Raw genomic sequence first — 16,616 nt, forward strand, 5'->3', positions numbered from 1 at the left:
TGAGGTTGAAGTAGAACAAATATATTTACATGATGAAGTGAAAGTCGGTCCCTGGCTCAGTCTGTTTACAAGAACACCTGCTGAATAGAATTACGCTTCTGTCGCCTGCGCATTTCTTTAATTTCACATGCCAAATAATGAAACCATGGCAAACAAGTTTTAATGTGTTTTAAAGATAATTAAACCCAATCCATGACCTTCCAGACCATACAGCTGGGGTTCTTAAACTTTTTCATTCCGGGGCACTTAAGGTCAAAATTTATTTAACATATTTTACACATTAAAACTTAAAAAAATTAATCATTCATAATTAGCAAGATTTTTTTGTGACCAAAAATCCTAAAATCAATAAAATAAAAATGAATCCTAGTCAAAATTTGTAGACAGACAGCCCAGACCGATATGGAACGCGTGCTAACGCTAACTGTCTGTATCCCATTGTGGTCTAGCATACTGTAGGTTGTGCGTTACTAAAATACTTACAGTATAAATATAAATTTACCCCTTCATTCCCCAAACTTTGCATATTGATCCCCTTTACCTACTGATATGTAGCCTACTGTAGAGGTACATTATTGTTACAATTAGTTAATTATGCGGTACATTGCGGTACAATATGCAATTTTTAAATAAATATTTTTTTTTTTTAAATCTCACCCTGTAACTTCGTGGAACAAAAACAGTCCCCGCTTATATCTGGTTGCTACCCATTGATAACGCAAACTTAAAATATTGTTCCCTTATACCTACACGTATAGGTACTATAATTACCAAAACTTACACCATACATTTAGGTTTACTTACGCAGTTCTTTGCGGGTTATATATCTGGTTGTTACCCCTTTATTACCCAAACTGATATTTTGTTTCCTTATACCTAGGTACACTATAGTTACCAAAATTTACACCGTAAATTCAGTTTACTTATGCAGTTCTTTGCGGGTCGTAATCTAAAGCGTTACCAAAAAATCTTAGCTTCGTATACTGTGATAGGCTGACTGAGACCCGTTTTTACTGCATTGTTGTTCTTTTGTTGCACAAATTGACCCTTCGCTATATGGAGCGATTTTAGTCTCATTAATTATTCACGCGTAAAACAAGATACACACATGCGTAAACAGTTTCACATGAACAAAACCTAATTTACGTGCACAAAGTATACATATACATTTACAAAAAGCAATTCAAGTGCGTAAAACAAGTCTATTTTCTCATAAAGTACGTTTCGCAAACATACGACAAATATTTCGAAAGTTTAAAATGTACACGTTTATCGTGTTATGTGAATGTGCAAATCGTCACTTATGGAGCGATTTTAGTCTCATTAATTATTCACGCGTAAAACAAGATACACACATGCGTAAACAGTTTCACATGAACAAAACCTAATTTACATGCACAAAGTATACATATACATTTACAAAAAGCAATTCACGTGCGTAAAACAAATCTATTTTCTCATAAAGTACGTTTCGCAAACATACGACAAATATTTCGAAAGTTTAAAATGTACACGTTTATCGTGTTATGTGAATGTGCAAATCGTCTCTCACGTGTGAATCGGCTTGGATGTGTGTGTGTGTTTTTTGAGACTCTCCTGGCAGCGCAACCCCTCCCACGGGTTGTCGTACTCTTTAGCCAATCAGATTCAACCTTACCATTCAACCAATCATAAACGCGGAGAGCACAGGACTCAAGGAAAACTGCTCTGCGCACCTTTTGCGCAGCTACAAATCTATGCGCCCATACAAAACAATGTTTCCAAGAACTAGTTATTTATTGTCCTTGTTCATTTAAACATACATTGTATGGACATACAAACATGAACATATCTCATCAGATATGTTTCCCAGATGGGGGAACACAGTTTCACAGTTTGTTACCCAGATGGATTTTAGCAGTTCAGTGGAAGTGACTGCTGGTTGTGTAGTTTTTAAGTGGTCATGTTCACTCACTATTTCATACTTTTCTCCTACAAAATAAATTAATTAAAAATGTATTGCGTGGCTGTATTATGTTTTAATTAGTGCTGTCAATCGATTAAAAAAATTAATCGGATTAATCACACATTTTTTCTGTGATTAATCACGATTAATCGCACATAACAATTATATTTTAAAATATACTTTTACATTTTAATAATTTCACATTTAATCTTCAAATTGATGCAGAAACAACATATTTCTTTAACAGCATCATTTTATGAAAGCTAACATTTTGATATTAGTATTGTAACTGATGTCTCTATTAAATTAATTATTTTAACATGAATTATAGCCATTCAACAGTATAATTGAGAGCTCATGTAGGAAATATACAGAAATTGAAGGACACTTTACACTTTACAGTAATGCTAAGTTATAAATTAAATGCAGAAGAATTCTCATTAAAGTTACAAAATCACATTGATTTCTTCTTTTATTCTGTTCTTTGATTAACATTAGTGACAGGAGTCACAGCAGCACACGTTTAAGAACGTGGCCCCTTTAAGAGCTATCTCAGTACGCAGATCTGACCGTCACCGCAATCCCATTTTCACAACACTTTGCATTCATTTAAGATTTTATTTTACACTTTGAAGTCTGTGCTTAAGAAAATGCTAGACAAAACGGGCTTTCTGACATAATCTTGTGTGGTTTTATCCATTCAAGCACGAAAGAGAACTTAACACGGATGCGCTGTCTGACAGAGATTCACCGACGCAGCCTTTAGCCCATGACTGTATACACCAGACTGGACCTATCGTTGCGTTTTGCCGCGTCCCACAGTTTAGAAGCTGTCTATCTTCATTGAACGCGTCAAAGCAAATGTTTCAAATCGCGCTTAAGTGGTTTAAAAGCCTGTACACGAATAAGAGCGTGATTACATAATGTAACGCTAGACAAAGGATGTCAAAACAAACGGATGTTGCGTTAATTGCGATAAATATTTTCTGACGCGTTAATTTGAAAAAATTAATCGCATGCGTTAACGCGTTAACGTTGACAGCCCTAGTTTTAATACAGCATCACAGCTCAGTAGATTAGCGAAACTGTACAAACGAGCCTTAGTGCTAACATTAGAGCTCCTTGAGTTCTGTGCTCTCCATGATTATGAGTGGTTGAATGGTAAGGTTGAATCTGATTGGCTAAAGAGTACGACAACCCATGTGGGAGGGGTTGCGCTGCCAGGAGAGTCTCAAAAAACACACACACACATCCAAGGCGATTCACATGTGAGTGATGATTTGCACATTCACATAACACGATAAACATGTACATTTTAAACTTTCGAAATATTTGTGCACAGTCGTATGTTTGCGAAACGTACTTTATGAGAAAATAGTTTTGTTTTACGCACGTGAATTGCTTTTTGTAAATGTATATTTATACTTTGTGCACGTAAATTAGGTTTTGTTCATGTGAAACTGTTTACGCATGTGTGTATCTTGTTTTACGCGTGAATAATTAATGAGACTAAAATCGCTCCATAGTTCGCTAACCACGCCCGAAAACCGCCACAGGTCCAATCGTGGTTTAGCAACCGTAACTAGGCGCGGGAGGTCTGTCAAGCTTTCGAGCGAGGGAAACATGCCGAAGCGTTGTGCGTATGGATTGTGTAAATCTGATAGCCAGTATCCTAAAAGTTTGGACGGGGTGGTGGAATTTTTTCCCTTCCCGAAACCTAAAACCCAAGGGGAGAAATGTCGGACGTGGATCAAGCAGTGTGGAAGGCCTCATTCACAACTAAATGGGGGACATTCTAAAACGCTTAACGTGAAAAACGCTTAACGTACCTAAACAGCCATCAAGGAAAACCCAATTTCTGTCAAACCTTACTTGTATTAAACACTTGCTGCTGTCAAAAGAACAAGCTCTTGTTCCGCGGATAAAGTGAATATCACGTTAAGCGTTTTCTCCCCCATAGAAGTCCATTATAAGGAAACAGCTTAACGTGACGTAACGTACCTAAACAACGCACTGTATCATCTCATTTATATTTCTGTCCCTTTTTATCGGAGCTTTTAGAAACATTTGTGCTGTTTTGTTCTAGTTTGCTCCACAGGCTATTCAGCTCGATGTAACAACACTGAAGCCAGGAGTTAGCAACTTTATTGCCTTTCAGCCTCATTTCTAAATTGGTTTCAGACAGGGCATAAAGATGCCCCTACTGCACTTTTTAACACAATGCACGGTGGCTTTTGAAGTATTAATTACAACTAAAATGACAGAAATTTGTCTAAGCCACGTTAAGCTGTTTTCTCTTATAATGGACTTATATGGTGAGAATGCTTAACGTGATATTCACTTTACCGTTTACAACTTCACCGCGGACCAAGAGCTCGTTCCCTGATAGCACATGTACATCTGGCAGACATCTATTTGATGTCTGCATTTTCATCTGCAAGACATCTGGCAGATGCTGTTTGCTCATCTGCCCTACATCTCTGAGACGTCTGCTGTCAGACGTCATATAGACCTCTAGAAGATGTCTGTAAGATGTGTGTGATTTAGAATAGACGTACAACAGCTCTTTCTAAGATGTTTAGCAGATGTTTTTACACAGCAGATGTTTTCCAGATCTCCAGATCTTTAGCAGACGTCTCATAGATGTACCTGTGCTACCTGGGTTCTTTTGACAGCAGCATGTGTTTATTAGAAGTACAATTTGACAGAAACTTGGTTTTCCTTTATCGCTGTTTAGGTACGTTAAGCGTTTTAGAATGTCCCACTAAAGGTCGACAGGATTAAACCTATGTATGTTTGCTCCAAGGTAAGAGCACGCTAATGTTAGCTAGCTAGTTAACTCAGCACATCATTGCTTGGAAATAATGACGGTTCGTTGTTCATAATGCATATATTTGAACATAAAATATGATGATTAAAGGCAAGACGGAAAATTGTTTGTGTTGTTGATGATGTATGGCTCAGCTCAGCATCTCTGGCTCTTGCCAGGTCCAAGGCGTAGATTAGACCCACGACGTGTGAGCAGTAGCCCAGCCAACATATTTTTGTGGGGCCAATGTAGGCCCCATATGGGCTTGAGGCATGGGCCCCAAGTGGGTTTGTCCACGGGTTCCATGTCGGCCCTATGTGAATTAGCCCATATGAATCCTACGTAGAATCTGAGTGGGGCCCATGTGGGACCCAAGTTGGAAACATGCATAAACCCCGTATTGGTCCCACTTTATAAAGCCCATGTGGATTAAACCAAGGCCCTGTATGTTTAATGGAGGAGCCCTGCATAGTGTATACTTGAGTGGTTCTAGATTATGTTTTTTGAGGATTCCTACCTGGACAGTACAATTTTTGTTATTGCTAAATTGTAATTGACCTTTTCCATTCTTATGCTCTACCAAATACAATGCAATTTTTACTGATTAAATGATAACTGCAGCATTTGGATGTTGCTTCTTAGATGTTAGTCTTCAAAATGAATAATCTACTACTTTATATTTGCCTGTACATCATAAACATAATAGGTGCATTCTGAAAATGAAAAACACATGGATGTTCAATATCAAATTTATTATAATTTTCTGATCCTTAACACAGAATATTTAACTCAACCTTAAAAACAGTCTTAAATGTTAAATTCATTAAAAATAGTTTGATAGATTTCAGATTAGAAAGGGTACTTTAAACTCAACTGAACAAAAAAATATTTTGAACGCTTAAACTGCTGACAGTCTGATGTTTTGTGCCAGACTGGTTAAGGGCTCTTTTTCCACCCCTGTCTCGTGCTCCAGTGGTTTCAGTCCACACCTGTAACAGAAGAACACAAATACAGTTATTTGATATGTCCAGCATCACATAGTTTACAGCACAAATGAGTACTCTACATGCTATCAATTTAATGTCAAACAATTAAAAAATGCATCACCTCACAATAACAGATTTATTAGTTGACAAGTACAGTATATACTATATCTCTTATGAACAATCTGTTATGTGTAGTCTGCATAATGAAGGCAAAGATGCTGCATCTATGTGCAGATCAATCATTTAACCCCCTGGGGTCCGAGTGGGTTTTAAATCCTGGAGAAATTTTGTCATGTCCTGAGATTTGTGCTTTTTAGTAATGCACCCATATTTTAATACATTGTTATAAGTGGTGGGACATTTCACGTCGTGCTGTCAATCACTCTCTGGTAACGTTACGCTGAGAACCCTCAAAGGTTTTTCATTTATAATTAGCACTACACGAACCAGAAATATCACGCAAACAAAGCAAATACAACAAATCCGTGTTATATAATGTACATTGTCAGTAAAAAAACAAAGTTCTTGAAGAACACATTAACGTATTTAAAATGTAATGGGAACTAGCATTCTAGCACTACACAGGCTGCAGACAACGATAGCGCGGGCTGCATAAATCTGGTCTCAGAACAGATTACAATTTATGTCCTAACGTTACATCGTTTCTGACATCAGCCTTTTGAGCTTCAGACGTCTGAGAGAACAGTATTAATTTGTACAGCAAATTTTGATTTAGTTTTAGTCATAGTCTTTTGACGAAATGCAATTTAGTTTTATCTCATTTAGTCACTCCACATCTATTGGTTAGTATACTAGTATTAGTCGACGAATATAAAAACATTTTAGTCGAAAAATAAATAATTGATTGATACATGTCATATAATCTTAGTTCCTATAATAAAGGTTGAAAGGTTTCGGAAAATCAGCGGCCACTAGCTTTGTATTATAGTTTTGCAACGAATCTCTGAGTCATTTGCCCACCCCTCCCTTTCGAATTACGACGGGCCGCAACAGTAAAAAAGGATGTCGTCTACTGAGACAGCGGATAGTAGTGATACAAGCAGGTAAGGCAATATATTAAGTAATTAATCATTTAACATGTATTCTATTGCGAAAGTTACTGTTCAATTCATATTATATAATTAGATATATTTCTTGCGTGCTATCTAGTACACGCTGAGAGTAGTGAAGTAACTAAAGTTAGCTAATCGTAAATAGCAACGCTGTTCAAAGCGTTTGATCTGACAGTCACATAGGCAGTTAGGTGTAAGTTAGTAGACGTTTGTCTCCCCCTTTGTAAAGTCAGGAACAACCGGAGTACATACCGCAGGGACGGAAAAACATTATTATTCGGAGGTTATGGCCATTTGTATAAAATGCTAACGTTACCGTTTCAACAAAACAGGTGTTTGGTAAACATTGAAAATGTGGAAACATAGAAAATGTTGAATTATCTTACCGGTCTAGCAGAAAACAGGCAACTTCGGCGTCGCCTTGAAAACATTTGTCTTTCAACAGTGCCTTCCATCTGGTAATAGATACACCGATGTTTATCCTGGATTTCTGCCGCCGTTTGTCTCTAATTCGTCTGGCAGCATCACGTTTGTGCTTCTTTGACGACGGAGATTCACGCTCTGTCGGCTCTTGTGCACAATACGCATGGTCCTCCATTTTATCAAAACTTCTAAGACAGAACAATCAATTGCTTCAGCTAGACGACGACTACTCCTCCACCTCTCCGTACTACGACTTACTACTTTGTGCGTCTTCAACTCAGTGATGACGCAAGCTGCGTCTAAAAACACACACGAAGACCAACATATACGAAACGCGCTCTGTAGAGCTGCTTGTCCGTTAGAGCTTACTGTACAAAACATGGCTGCGCAACATAACAAATTCGATGTAGATAGGCCCGCTCCCTATGTAGATACAACTGGTTTATTCTAAGGTAATAAAAACATAACTTTTCATTACGTAAGGTTTTTATACACATCTAAAGACACAGTTTTGTATGTTATATTGCATTTCTGTTAATAGATCATACAAAACATCCCGCACTGTACCTTTAAATCATTTACTTGGTGTTAGGGATGTAACGATTCACCGTGAGCCGGTTGAAAATCGGTTATAATGAGTGACGATTCAAATCGGTTGAGGTGTGAACTGAATCGCAATACATTTTCTGAACAGCAGGGGCCGCTATTTTCACTGCAAATCTAAACGTGGACATGCTGATATTTCTTAAATGCAAAAAAATCCAAGAAAAGCTCAGACTGTATTAGTTTGTTTATATTAAAGAGACTTTTTCTATTATTAATTTGTTATAAAATTGCAGTTTAGTTTTGTTATTTGAAATAAAACATTATTTTATTATACAAAGAAACGTGAAGCATTTAAGAAATAATGCAAGGGAAGTTGTTCATTTCTAATTTGTTTCAACTCATTTTGTGAAATTAAATCGTGAGTAAATCGTGAATAAATCGCATCATGAGATCAGAATCGTGACTCGCATCGCATGGTGAGCTGAGTGAATCGTTACATCCCTACTTGGTGTAATTAAATGTTCCATACAAAGATTCAACTGTTTCGACATAATTTACTTCACCTTAGAATGAAATTAAACCAGGTCATTACCTTTACTTTTCAGAAAAGTTCAGTAACTAGATTTGCATTGTTGGAACACAGAATATTAGACCATGAACGACATGTTCCAGTTCATTCATCCCATTTAACTCAATTGACTCGTTAAGTAGGGCGTGTTCATTCAACCAATGAAACGCTCTGACAGGGCTCACACTCAAAGGCTATTGGCTCATGGCATGCTTCTTTGAAGAAAGAGCTGCACTGTCTTTGCTTGAGACAGCAATGAATGAGAAATAGCTTTCATATAAATTGTATTACATTTCTTTAGTCATGCAAACATGTTACATAATTGGTTCGAATGTACAGTTTGACTCACTTCGTCACTTCTATAATCAGTAGAGGACAGCGCTGGTTTCTTTTGGCTGACTTTATGTTGCATTTCACGTTATGCAGCAGCTCGTGTTAATTTAACATTGGCATATAAAAACGTTTGAGCTTGCCTTCGTAGTGTGTTTTGAGGTGACTCGCCTGCAGTCGCGCTTCAAGTTTGCGGCGTTTTACCGGCGATCATGAAGGAAAATAAGACGCTTTGTAAACCGCGTGCAGACACAATAACGTTACATGTCTGTGCTTCCCCTTCTCCCAGAGACTTCTCTCTACCGTTTATGAGATAAGCACATGCGCGCAAACTGATGTCCGCCAGGTGGGACAAGAATATTTTCGTCTCGTTTTTATTAGTTGACGAAAATGTCAGTATATTTTTATTAGTTTTCGTTATCATGCATTCATTTTTATATCGTCTCGTTTTCGTCAGTGAAAACATGTCGTTAACGAATACCTTTCGTCGTAGTTTTCGTCAACGAAATTAACACTGCTGAGGAATTAAAAAGAATGGCATTAAATATCGTAAATTAGTGTCACTCGTCATAGGCTGTGGTAAAGTCAATTCAATTTTACCTCAGGTGGAAAAATGGCAGGTACACGCAGGCTTACAGAATGCAAAGGAAAATAACGGTCAAAACAGGGTTCCCGGTGCTTGATAACACGGATAACAAAAACGCGCTTAAGAAAATATGAATTTTACCTTCTTATTTTTGATTATTTCCAGTCCCGACTCGATAAACTTGCTGCTCGGTGGAGTTGCCAGCGCGCCACTGCTCTGCCAAAGATATCCTTCCGCCGATAGAGAAACTCCTCTGTAGTTTGATTTATTTATTTGATTTAAATCACAGCTGTCATTTAAACATTTTCAACAAAATAATATTTAATTATGTGATATAAGAAAAATCTACCAAAACTCAGGAGAACTAGTTTGTCAAGCGGAACAAAGTGTTCTCGGTCAGGGGTGTGCTCGACTCCATGCATCACCTGCGCAAAGCAATCAGGTTATGACATCAAGATACCGCGACATCGTTTCTAGGCAAGTGCTTCCTGATCCTCGCGGTAGTGTGACGTAGGCCGGTCGGTCTGCGCAGCTAAGTACGAAGTCGAAAGTATCTATCACATTGAGCAAGAACGTCGCTTGTGAGACTCATGTAAATTGACCTGGATTTCTGCATTTATCTATCGTGGTTGATTTTCATACAGTTAGGTCAGTGAAAGGAAGAAAATACTGATACAGGCCTATTGAATGAATTAACAAAAATATTCCAGAAACTCCATTTGCATTAAATACCTAAACAAATATCTCAGATATTTAGGCTAATTTTGTTGTTTAAAAGGATTATCAACCAAATATAATAACTTTAAAAAGTTCAATTGCATAATGTATTTTAAGCATGAAATCATATGCCCACTTGGAGCCCATGAAGGTCTCATATGGGCAAGCTATGTGGGACCCATATTGGTATCCCACATGGGGGCACATATGTTTTGCCCATTTTAAACCTATGCCCATGTGGAGCCCATATCGCCCAGATTAAACCCCTATGGGGCCCACATACAAATGTTCAAATGTATGCATTTAAAGGAGTTTAAAGGCATAATATGCATTTTAATAATAAAATCCGTGTGCCCACATGCAGCCCATAAAGGTCCCATAAGGGCAAACCTATATGGGACCCACATTTGTAATCCCACATGGGGCCCATATATTTTGCCCTTTTTTATCCCATGCCCATGTGGAGCCCATGTCGCTCTGATATAACCCACATACCAATGTTGGCTGGGAGCCTGGCGCGCTACTAAAATATAAGCGGTAGAATGTTATCATTCATAGGCTTTAGCTTCAATTTTGATTAAATTATTTTCTAATCGGTTGCATTTTATGTCGTGGATATATCCCTCGAATGCACACTGCAGTCCCTTTTGTCTTGCTCTCTCAGATATTTCACATGTTCGCCAAAAATGACTAATTATCTCATTGGGAATGTCTGACACCGGTGCATACACACTGTAATACACTTGCCAGGCGTGAAAGCTTGACAGGCGTAGCAACAGTATTTAATAATTTTAAAACGGTTAGTTTAAAGTAGCCTACTTCTTTACTTGACAGGGGAGCAGCTGACAGTATCACAATGCTGACGAACATCATTTATTGTAATCCGGCAAACTTTGTGTAAGCAACGAGTACAAATATTCATCTTCTCCTCTGTCATGTTCACAGCTCTAGGTAGAGATGAATGGCTTCCAGTGGGGCAGCGGATGTGTTTTCACCCCCTGAGTGTAAACGCGGAAGCGGCCGTGCATTGAGTGCATTGCTTCTGTTATTTTACCCTACTTTGTACGTCGCTGTGGATAAAAGCGTCTGCTAAATGACTAAATGTAAATGTCATTTTATTATTTTAGTATAATATTTTTAAAATATTCCTCCTTTATTATACATTTAATTAAAAAAAGCATTTGCATTTATATAATTTTATGAGCTCTTGAGACCGGATGTGGTCCGCGTGAGCTGACGGAATTCTGACAGTGCGAGTGTTTACCGCATCGGGAACGCGCCTCAGTCCAAGATGGCTACGGGAGACAATAGTGGTCGGGTACCTTGTCTAAATTTTTCCACACCCGGACCCCTGGGTAACAGCCAGCCTAGCAACAATCCTTACGCCTCGGCCGCGGGTCTCAGAGAGTCCGCCGGAGGCAGCGGGGGCTCTCAGGGCGCGACGAGACGCTCGAACCCGCAGCCAGGGCCTGCGGGCCTAGAAAGCGCCGGAGTCGCGTCGGGGCCTCCGCCCAACCTGATGCACTCTCTCCCGGCGGCGGTAGGGCCGGTGTGCGGGGCGATGGCTCCGTTCGCCTCTAACATGACAGGAAACCCGTGTAACGCAGCGGCAACACTGGCAGCCGTCACGCACTCCGCCGCAGCAGCCGTACTCGTGTACCGGGAGCCCGTTTATAACTGGCAGGCCACGAAAAGCACCGTGAAGGAGAGATTCGCGTTTCTGTTTAATAATGAAGTCCTGAGTGACGTTCACTTTCTGGTGGGGAAAGGAATGGGAGTGCAGCGGATACCTGCACACAGGTGAGTGCAAAACACACTGACTGCGTCGCATCATGACTACAAACATGGCATTGGTTTGGTTTACTCCGGTTTATTCTCTCTCTCTCTCTCTCTCTCTCTCTCTCTCTCTCTCTCTCTCTCTCTCGTGTCGTTTAATGTTTTATTTGCATTGCATTCATTTGTGTAAACCACAGGTGAGGTTTAACGGAATGTTGACACTGTAGTTTTCCACACAGCGCCGCTCGTGCTCATGTAAAAGATGAACATTGAACCCAAAACAAGTGTCATTTTTGTACATTTGTGTGATGAACGGTAGTAACTTGTGTGACATGTTTTATTTGAAACGAGGCTTCGGCGCTTTTGAAGAGCAAGATGGGCGTGCCAAATGAAACCTCGATTCGAAGCTTGTGTTGGTAACGTAGACCGTTGACAAACGAAGCTTCACTTTCTGTTCAGTCACGTACGTGCGCGTGAAAATTATTCTGTACAACATTCAGTATCGAATCGTATGACAGACTTAACAGTTATTACCTCAAAATCCTTTAAATTAATTCTGATCAATGACCTTTAACCTCAGCTAGACTGACAAAATATATCTAACATATTTCTCTTATTTTGTTTAAACAAATGAGTGAATTTCTAACAGTATCCTAAAAGCAAACGCAATAGTTTAGAAAACGCACTGGAACTTTATGTAGTTTTCACGTTTTTAATTTATAATATTTACATTCTTTTTCTAGTTTGTTGCATATTTTTCCAACAAATTGTAAAAAGTATGTTTTGAAATGTAATTAAGTACTGTCAATGAAATAGGGACTATAGGGAATACTATAGTTTCTTTGATTTATTTACTATTTAATTTGATTTTGTGTTAATCACACTTTATGGCTTGTTTTATAAGGATCGTGAATGTGTTGCAGGTTTGTTCTGGCAGTCGGCAGCGCTGTATTTGATGCCATGTTTAATGGCGGCATGGCCACCACGTCCACAGAGATCGAGCTTCCTGACGTGGAACCTGCTGCCTTCCTCGCCTTACTCAAGTATGATTTCTTTGAGAGTTGTTTGTGCGTGTATGTATTGAGATGTGTAGATACCGACCCAGTCCTCTCTTCAGGTTCCTCTATTCTGATGAAGTTCACATTGGACCGGAGACGGTGATGACCACTCTTTACACTGCAAAGAAATACGCCGTTCCAGCCCTTGAAGCACACTGTGTGGAGTTTCTCAAGAAGAACCTGCGAGCAGACAACGCCTTCATGCTTCTCACACAGGTGGATGCAGTCGCTTTCTTCAAAACCTTCTCTCTAAAAAGCATCTTAACCCAAGTGAAATGTCATGTTTGAAGTGGTTTGAAACAGCAGCTCGGCAGGGTTCGACATAGCCATCATCTGTCATAGATTCACCGCAGAATTGTTTTCTGATGGAGTGATTGATTGGTTTGTCTTAAGGCACGTCTCTTCGATGAGCCTCAGCTGGCCAGTCTGTGTCTGGAGAACATCGACAAAAACACAGGAGATGCTCTGGCTGCAGAAGGATTTACAGATATCGATCTGGGTACTGGACCACGGAGAGAAAATCCAGTCACATCAGTCTACACATGCACATTTTAGAGTACCACACCAATCTATAAACATCCACATACTACATCGATCTATAAATCCAATTTGACAGAATTCAATTTAAAAAATGCAGGGTTTGTCATGTACGTTGCTCTTAACGCATCACGTGTTAATTACAGATACGCTCATGGCAGTGTTGGAGAGAGACACATTGGGCGTTCGGGAGGTGCGATTGTTCGGGGCGGCAGTCCGGTGGGCGGAGGCGGAGGCGCACCGCCAGCAGCTGCAGCCCACACCAGAGAACAAGAGACGTGTGCTGGGCAAAGCCCTCAGCCTCATCCGCTTCCCTCTCATGACCATCGAGGAGTTCGCCGCAGGTCTGTGTTCTGCCCTCTGTTACGGGTTCAGTTAAAGTAGTGTCTATTCTCTTTATCTTTGTTTTTGTTGAGTATCGTGGCTCTTTGCTCAGGTCCGGCTCAGTCCAGCATCCTGACGGACAGAGAGGTCGTGAGTCTCTTCCTGCACTTCACCGTGAACCCGAAGCCACGCGTAGAGTTCATCGACCGGCCGCGCTGCTGCCTGCGTGGGAAAGAGTGCAGCATCACGCGCTTCGGGCAGGTGGAAAGCCGCTGGGGTTACAGCGGGACCAGCGATCGAATCCGGTGACACGCGCGTGACTAATGATGTCATGACGTTTGACGCTGGGGCTGTGTTTTACTCTTTTCACTCTTGTGTGTGTTGGCAGGTTTTCAGTGAATCGCAGGATTTTTATTGTGGGCTTTGGTCTTTATGGATCTATACACGGACCTACAGACTATCAAGTCAACATACAGGTACGTCACCACCCTTCAACAGCATTTAAAACAAAACTTTTTTAAAGTCCCCACGAACCGTAAGTTGCAATCGTTTTTACTACGGTATTTTGGCAAATTTCCGATTTAAATGGAATTTTGAATTAGAAAAATAGTGGGCGTGGCTTTTCTTTTTCTCTGCGATTTGATTGGATGTATAAAACAGCCATTTCATTTTGAAATGGAACTGGCTGCAGACTGACAGTTGAAGGGAGGAGTTAATGGATGCTCCGCCCAAACCGTCTCGCATACGTCATTTAAAATGGATTACAGGAAGGAAGTCATTACAGGAAGGAAGTGCATTTTCAGATTTTAAAGGAGTCATATTCCACGGCTAAAATGAATATTATTGTTTGTTTTAGATGTAACGCAATGTGTATACACCATTTAAAGTTTAAAAAACATTGTATGTTCCACATACCGTGCATGTTTGTATCTCCTCTTTGCCCCGCCTCTCTGAAATGCGCAGATTTTTTACAAAGCTCATCGCTCTGAAAAGCGAGGTGTGCTATGATTGGCCAGTTCACCAGTGCGTAGTGATTGGTCAAATACTGCAAGCATTTCACGGAAATGTAACGCCTCTTACCATATTCGGAACATCAGGTTCCAAAGCAATTGTACTGACAGGCGATACAATGAGATTAACAATTACGCCCACTTTAACTACGTGTAGATTTGGGCGGTCTTAGTCAAATCATGTTACGAAGTTACGTAGATTCGCCGGGGTGTGGTTACATGAGGCGTTTCAGGCAAGTCTGGTTGAGCATTTGCTTTTAGATGGAATGCATCTTTTGTTCCCACACTTTAATTTGTGCAATTTTACGTGTCTATTACATGCACGCGCAACTTATAACACACCAAAAACACAGAAAAACACGTACTTCTGCCATATGACCCCTTTAACTGAAGATTATGAAGGCACGCGAATTTTAAAAAGAATGACCCACATTGATAAACTATTTACTGTAAACGCTGCAATATTTCATGAAAAAATAGGCATTGTACATTTTCATTTCACTGGGACTTTAAGCTTTTAAATGTGCATGTTGTTTGTTTGTTGACTTCACAATTAGGTGCGACTTTTGTTTTGTAGATTATTCACACAGACAGCAACACAGTTTTGGGTCAGAACGACACCGGGTTCAGCTGCGACGGCTCAGCCAACACTTTCAGGGTGATGTTTAAAGAGCCGGTGGAAGTTCTGCCCAATGTCAATTACACAGCCTGTGCTACACTGAAGGTACAGTCCGTTTTACATTTCATTCTTTCGAATCTCATGATGAGAAAATGGGTGTGTAACGTGCGTCTCTCCTCTCGCAGGGACCAGATTCACACTACGGCACTAAAGGCATGCGCAAGGTCACGCACGAGTTGTCCGGCACTGGAACCAAAACTTGCTTCACGTTCTGCTACGCCGCGGGCAACAATAACGGCACGTCCGTGGAGGACGGTCAAATTCCAGAAATCATCTTCTACACATAGTCCTTCGACATCTCGGGGCTTGCGCAGACTTGTTTCCATTGGCACATGCTGGCTCTAGTACACTTGACCTTGATGCTGTTCAGAGAATTCAGAGCAAAAAACGGCACGTGGTGGTCACGGGACGGACGGGTTATCTTCAGGGGTTTATGTGCTTCAGAACTGATAGAATAGACTGTTGAGCCTCAAATACATATGTGACAACCGACTGACTGTTAACAGGACCCTGTTACCAGATGTACAAAACCAACGCATTTCAATCATCGATTCTGCATCAGTCTGTAATAAAAGTTTTGCCATGTCAGCAACTTACGCTATTGCGAAAATGTTTTCAGTTGAGGAGAGAAATCCTCTTTTGATGTATATGCAACTTCAAGATGAATGCAGGAGGATGTTTGGGAATGTCACGCTCTGTTATCTTCTCATTTGTGCCAAGCTTTCCGGATTCAGTTGAATGACTCTTCATGTGTTCCTAATGAATTCAGCTCATAGTGTAACTCTAAAGGAAGCCCACACTATTTATTTAGACAGGGTGATGATCGCATGTATGCCATTGGAAAATTCTGTAAAATGGATTTCTTTCTGGATGGTTGTAGATGGTTGGTTAAATCGCACCCGTTACTCAACGACTCGGCTGTCAAATAAAGAGGAATCTCATTCTTTAAGTATGGATGTTTTGAAAATGAAATCGCACAGATCTGCTCACAAACTGATTTTATTTTATATTCCGTTCATTTATACTTAATTGTAGAAGCCATCAGGGAGGTTCTATTAATGGACTGTTTGACAACATTTACATACAGTTTGTGTGGCTGTAGATCTTGGATAATGCATCTTTGCGTTTTGACATTGAAATCTTTTCTGTCACCTCCTAAACTACATTAGCTTTAAAACAAAGAGTTCAATTTATATGGAAGTTGTAATTTTATGAACATTAACAGTTAATAAACTTGGGTAAACTGCAA

General features: G+C 39.9%; 1 protein-coding gene across 1 annotated transcript; it reads left to right on the forward strand.

The window, feature by feature from the left end:
- Window positions 1-11,226: 11,226 nt before the first annotated feature.
- On the forward strand, window positions 11,227-16,616 carry LOC130555107 (BTB/POZ domain-containing protein 2; the record flags this gene model as incomplete). The annotated part of the gene is made up of 9 exons (XM_057335171.1): window positions 11,227-11,783; window positions 12,683-12,802; window positions 12,877-13,033; window positions 13,211-13,316; window positions 13,501-13,698; window positions 13,791-13,983; window positions 14,067-14,154; window positions 15,266-15,412; window positions 15,493-16,616. Coding segments are annotated over 9 exons (1,728 nt in total), but the record flags the coding sequence as incomplete, so codon positions are not given.

This window comes from Triplophysa rosa, linkage group LG5 (assembly GCF_024868665.1).
Source record: "Triplophysa rosa linkage group LG5, Trosa_1v2, whole genome shotgun sequence".
Taxonomy (NCBI): Eukaryota; Metazoa; Chordata; class Actinopteri; order Cypriniformes; family Nemacheilidae; genus Triplophysa; species Triplophysa rosa.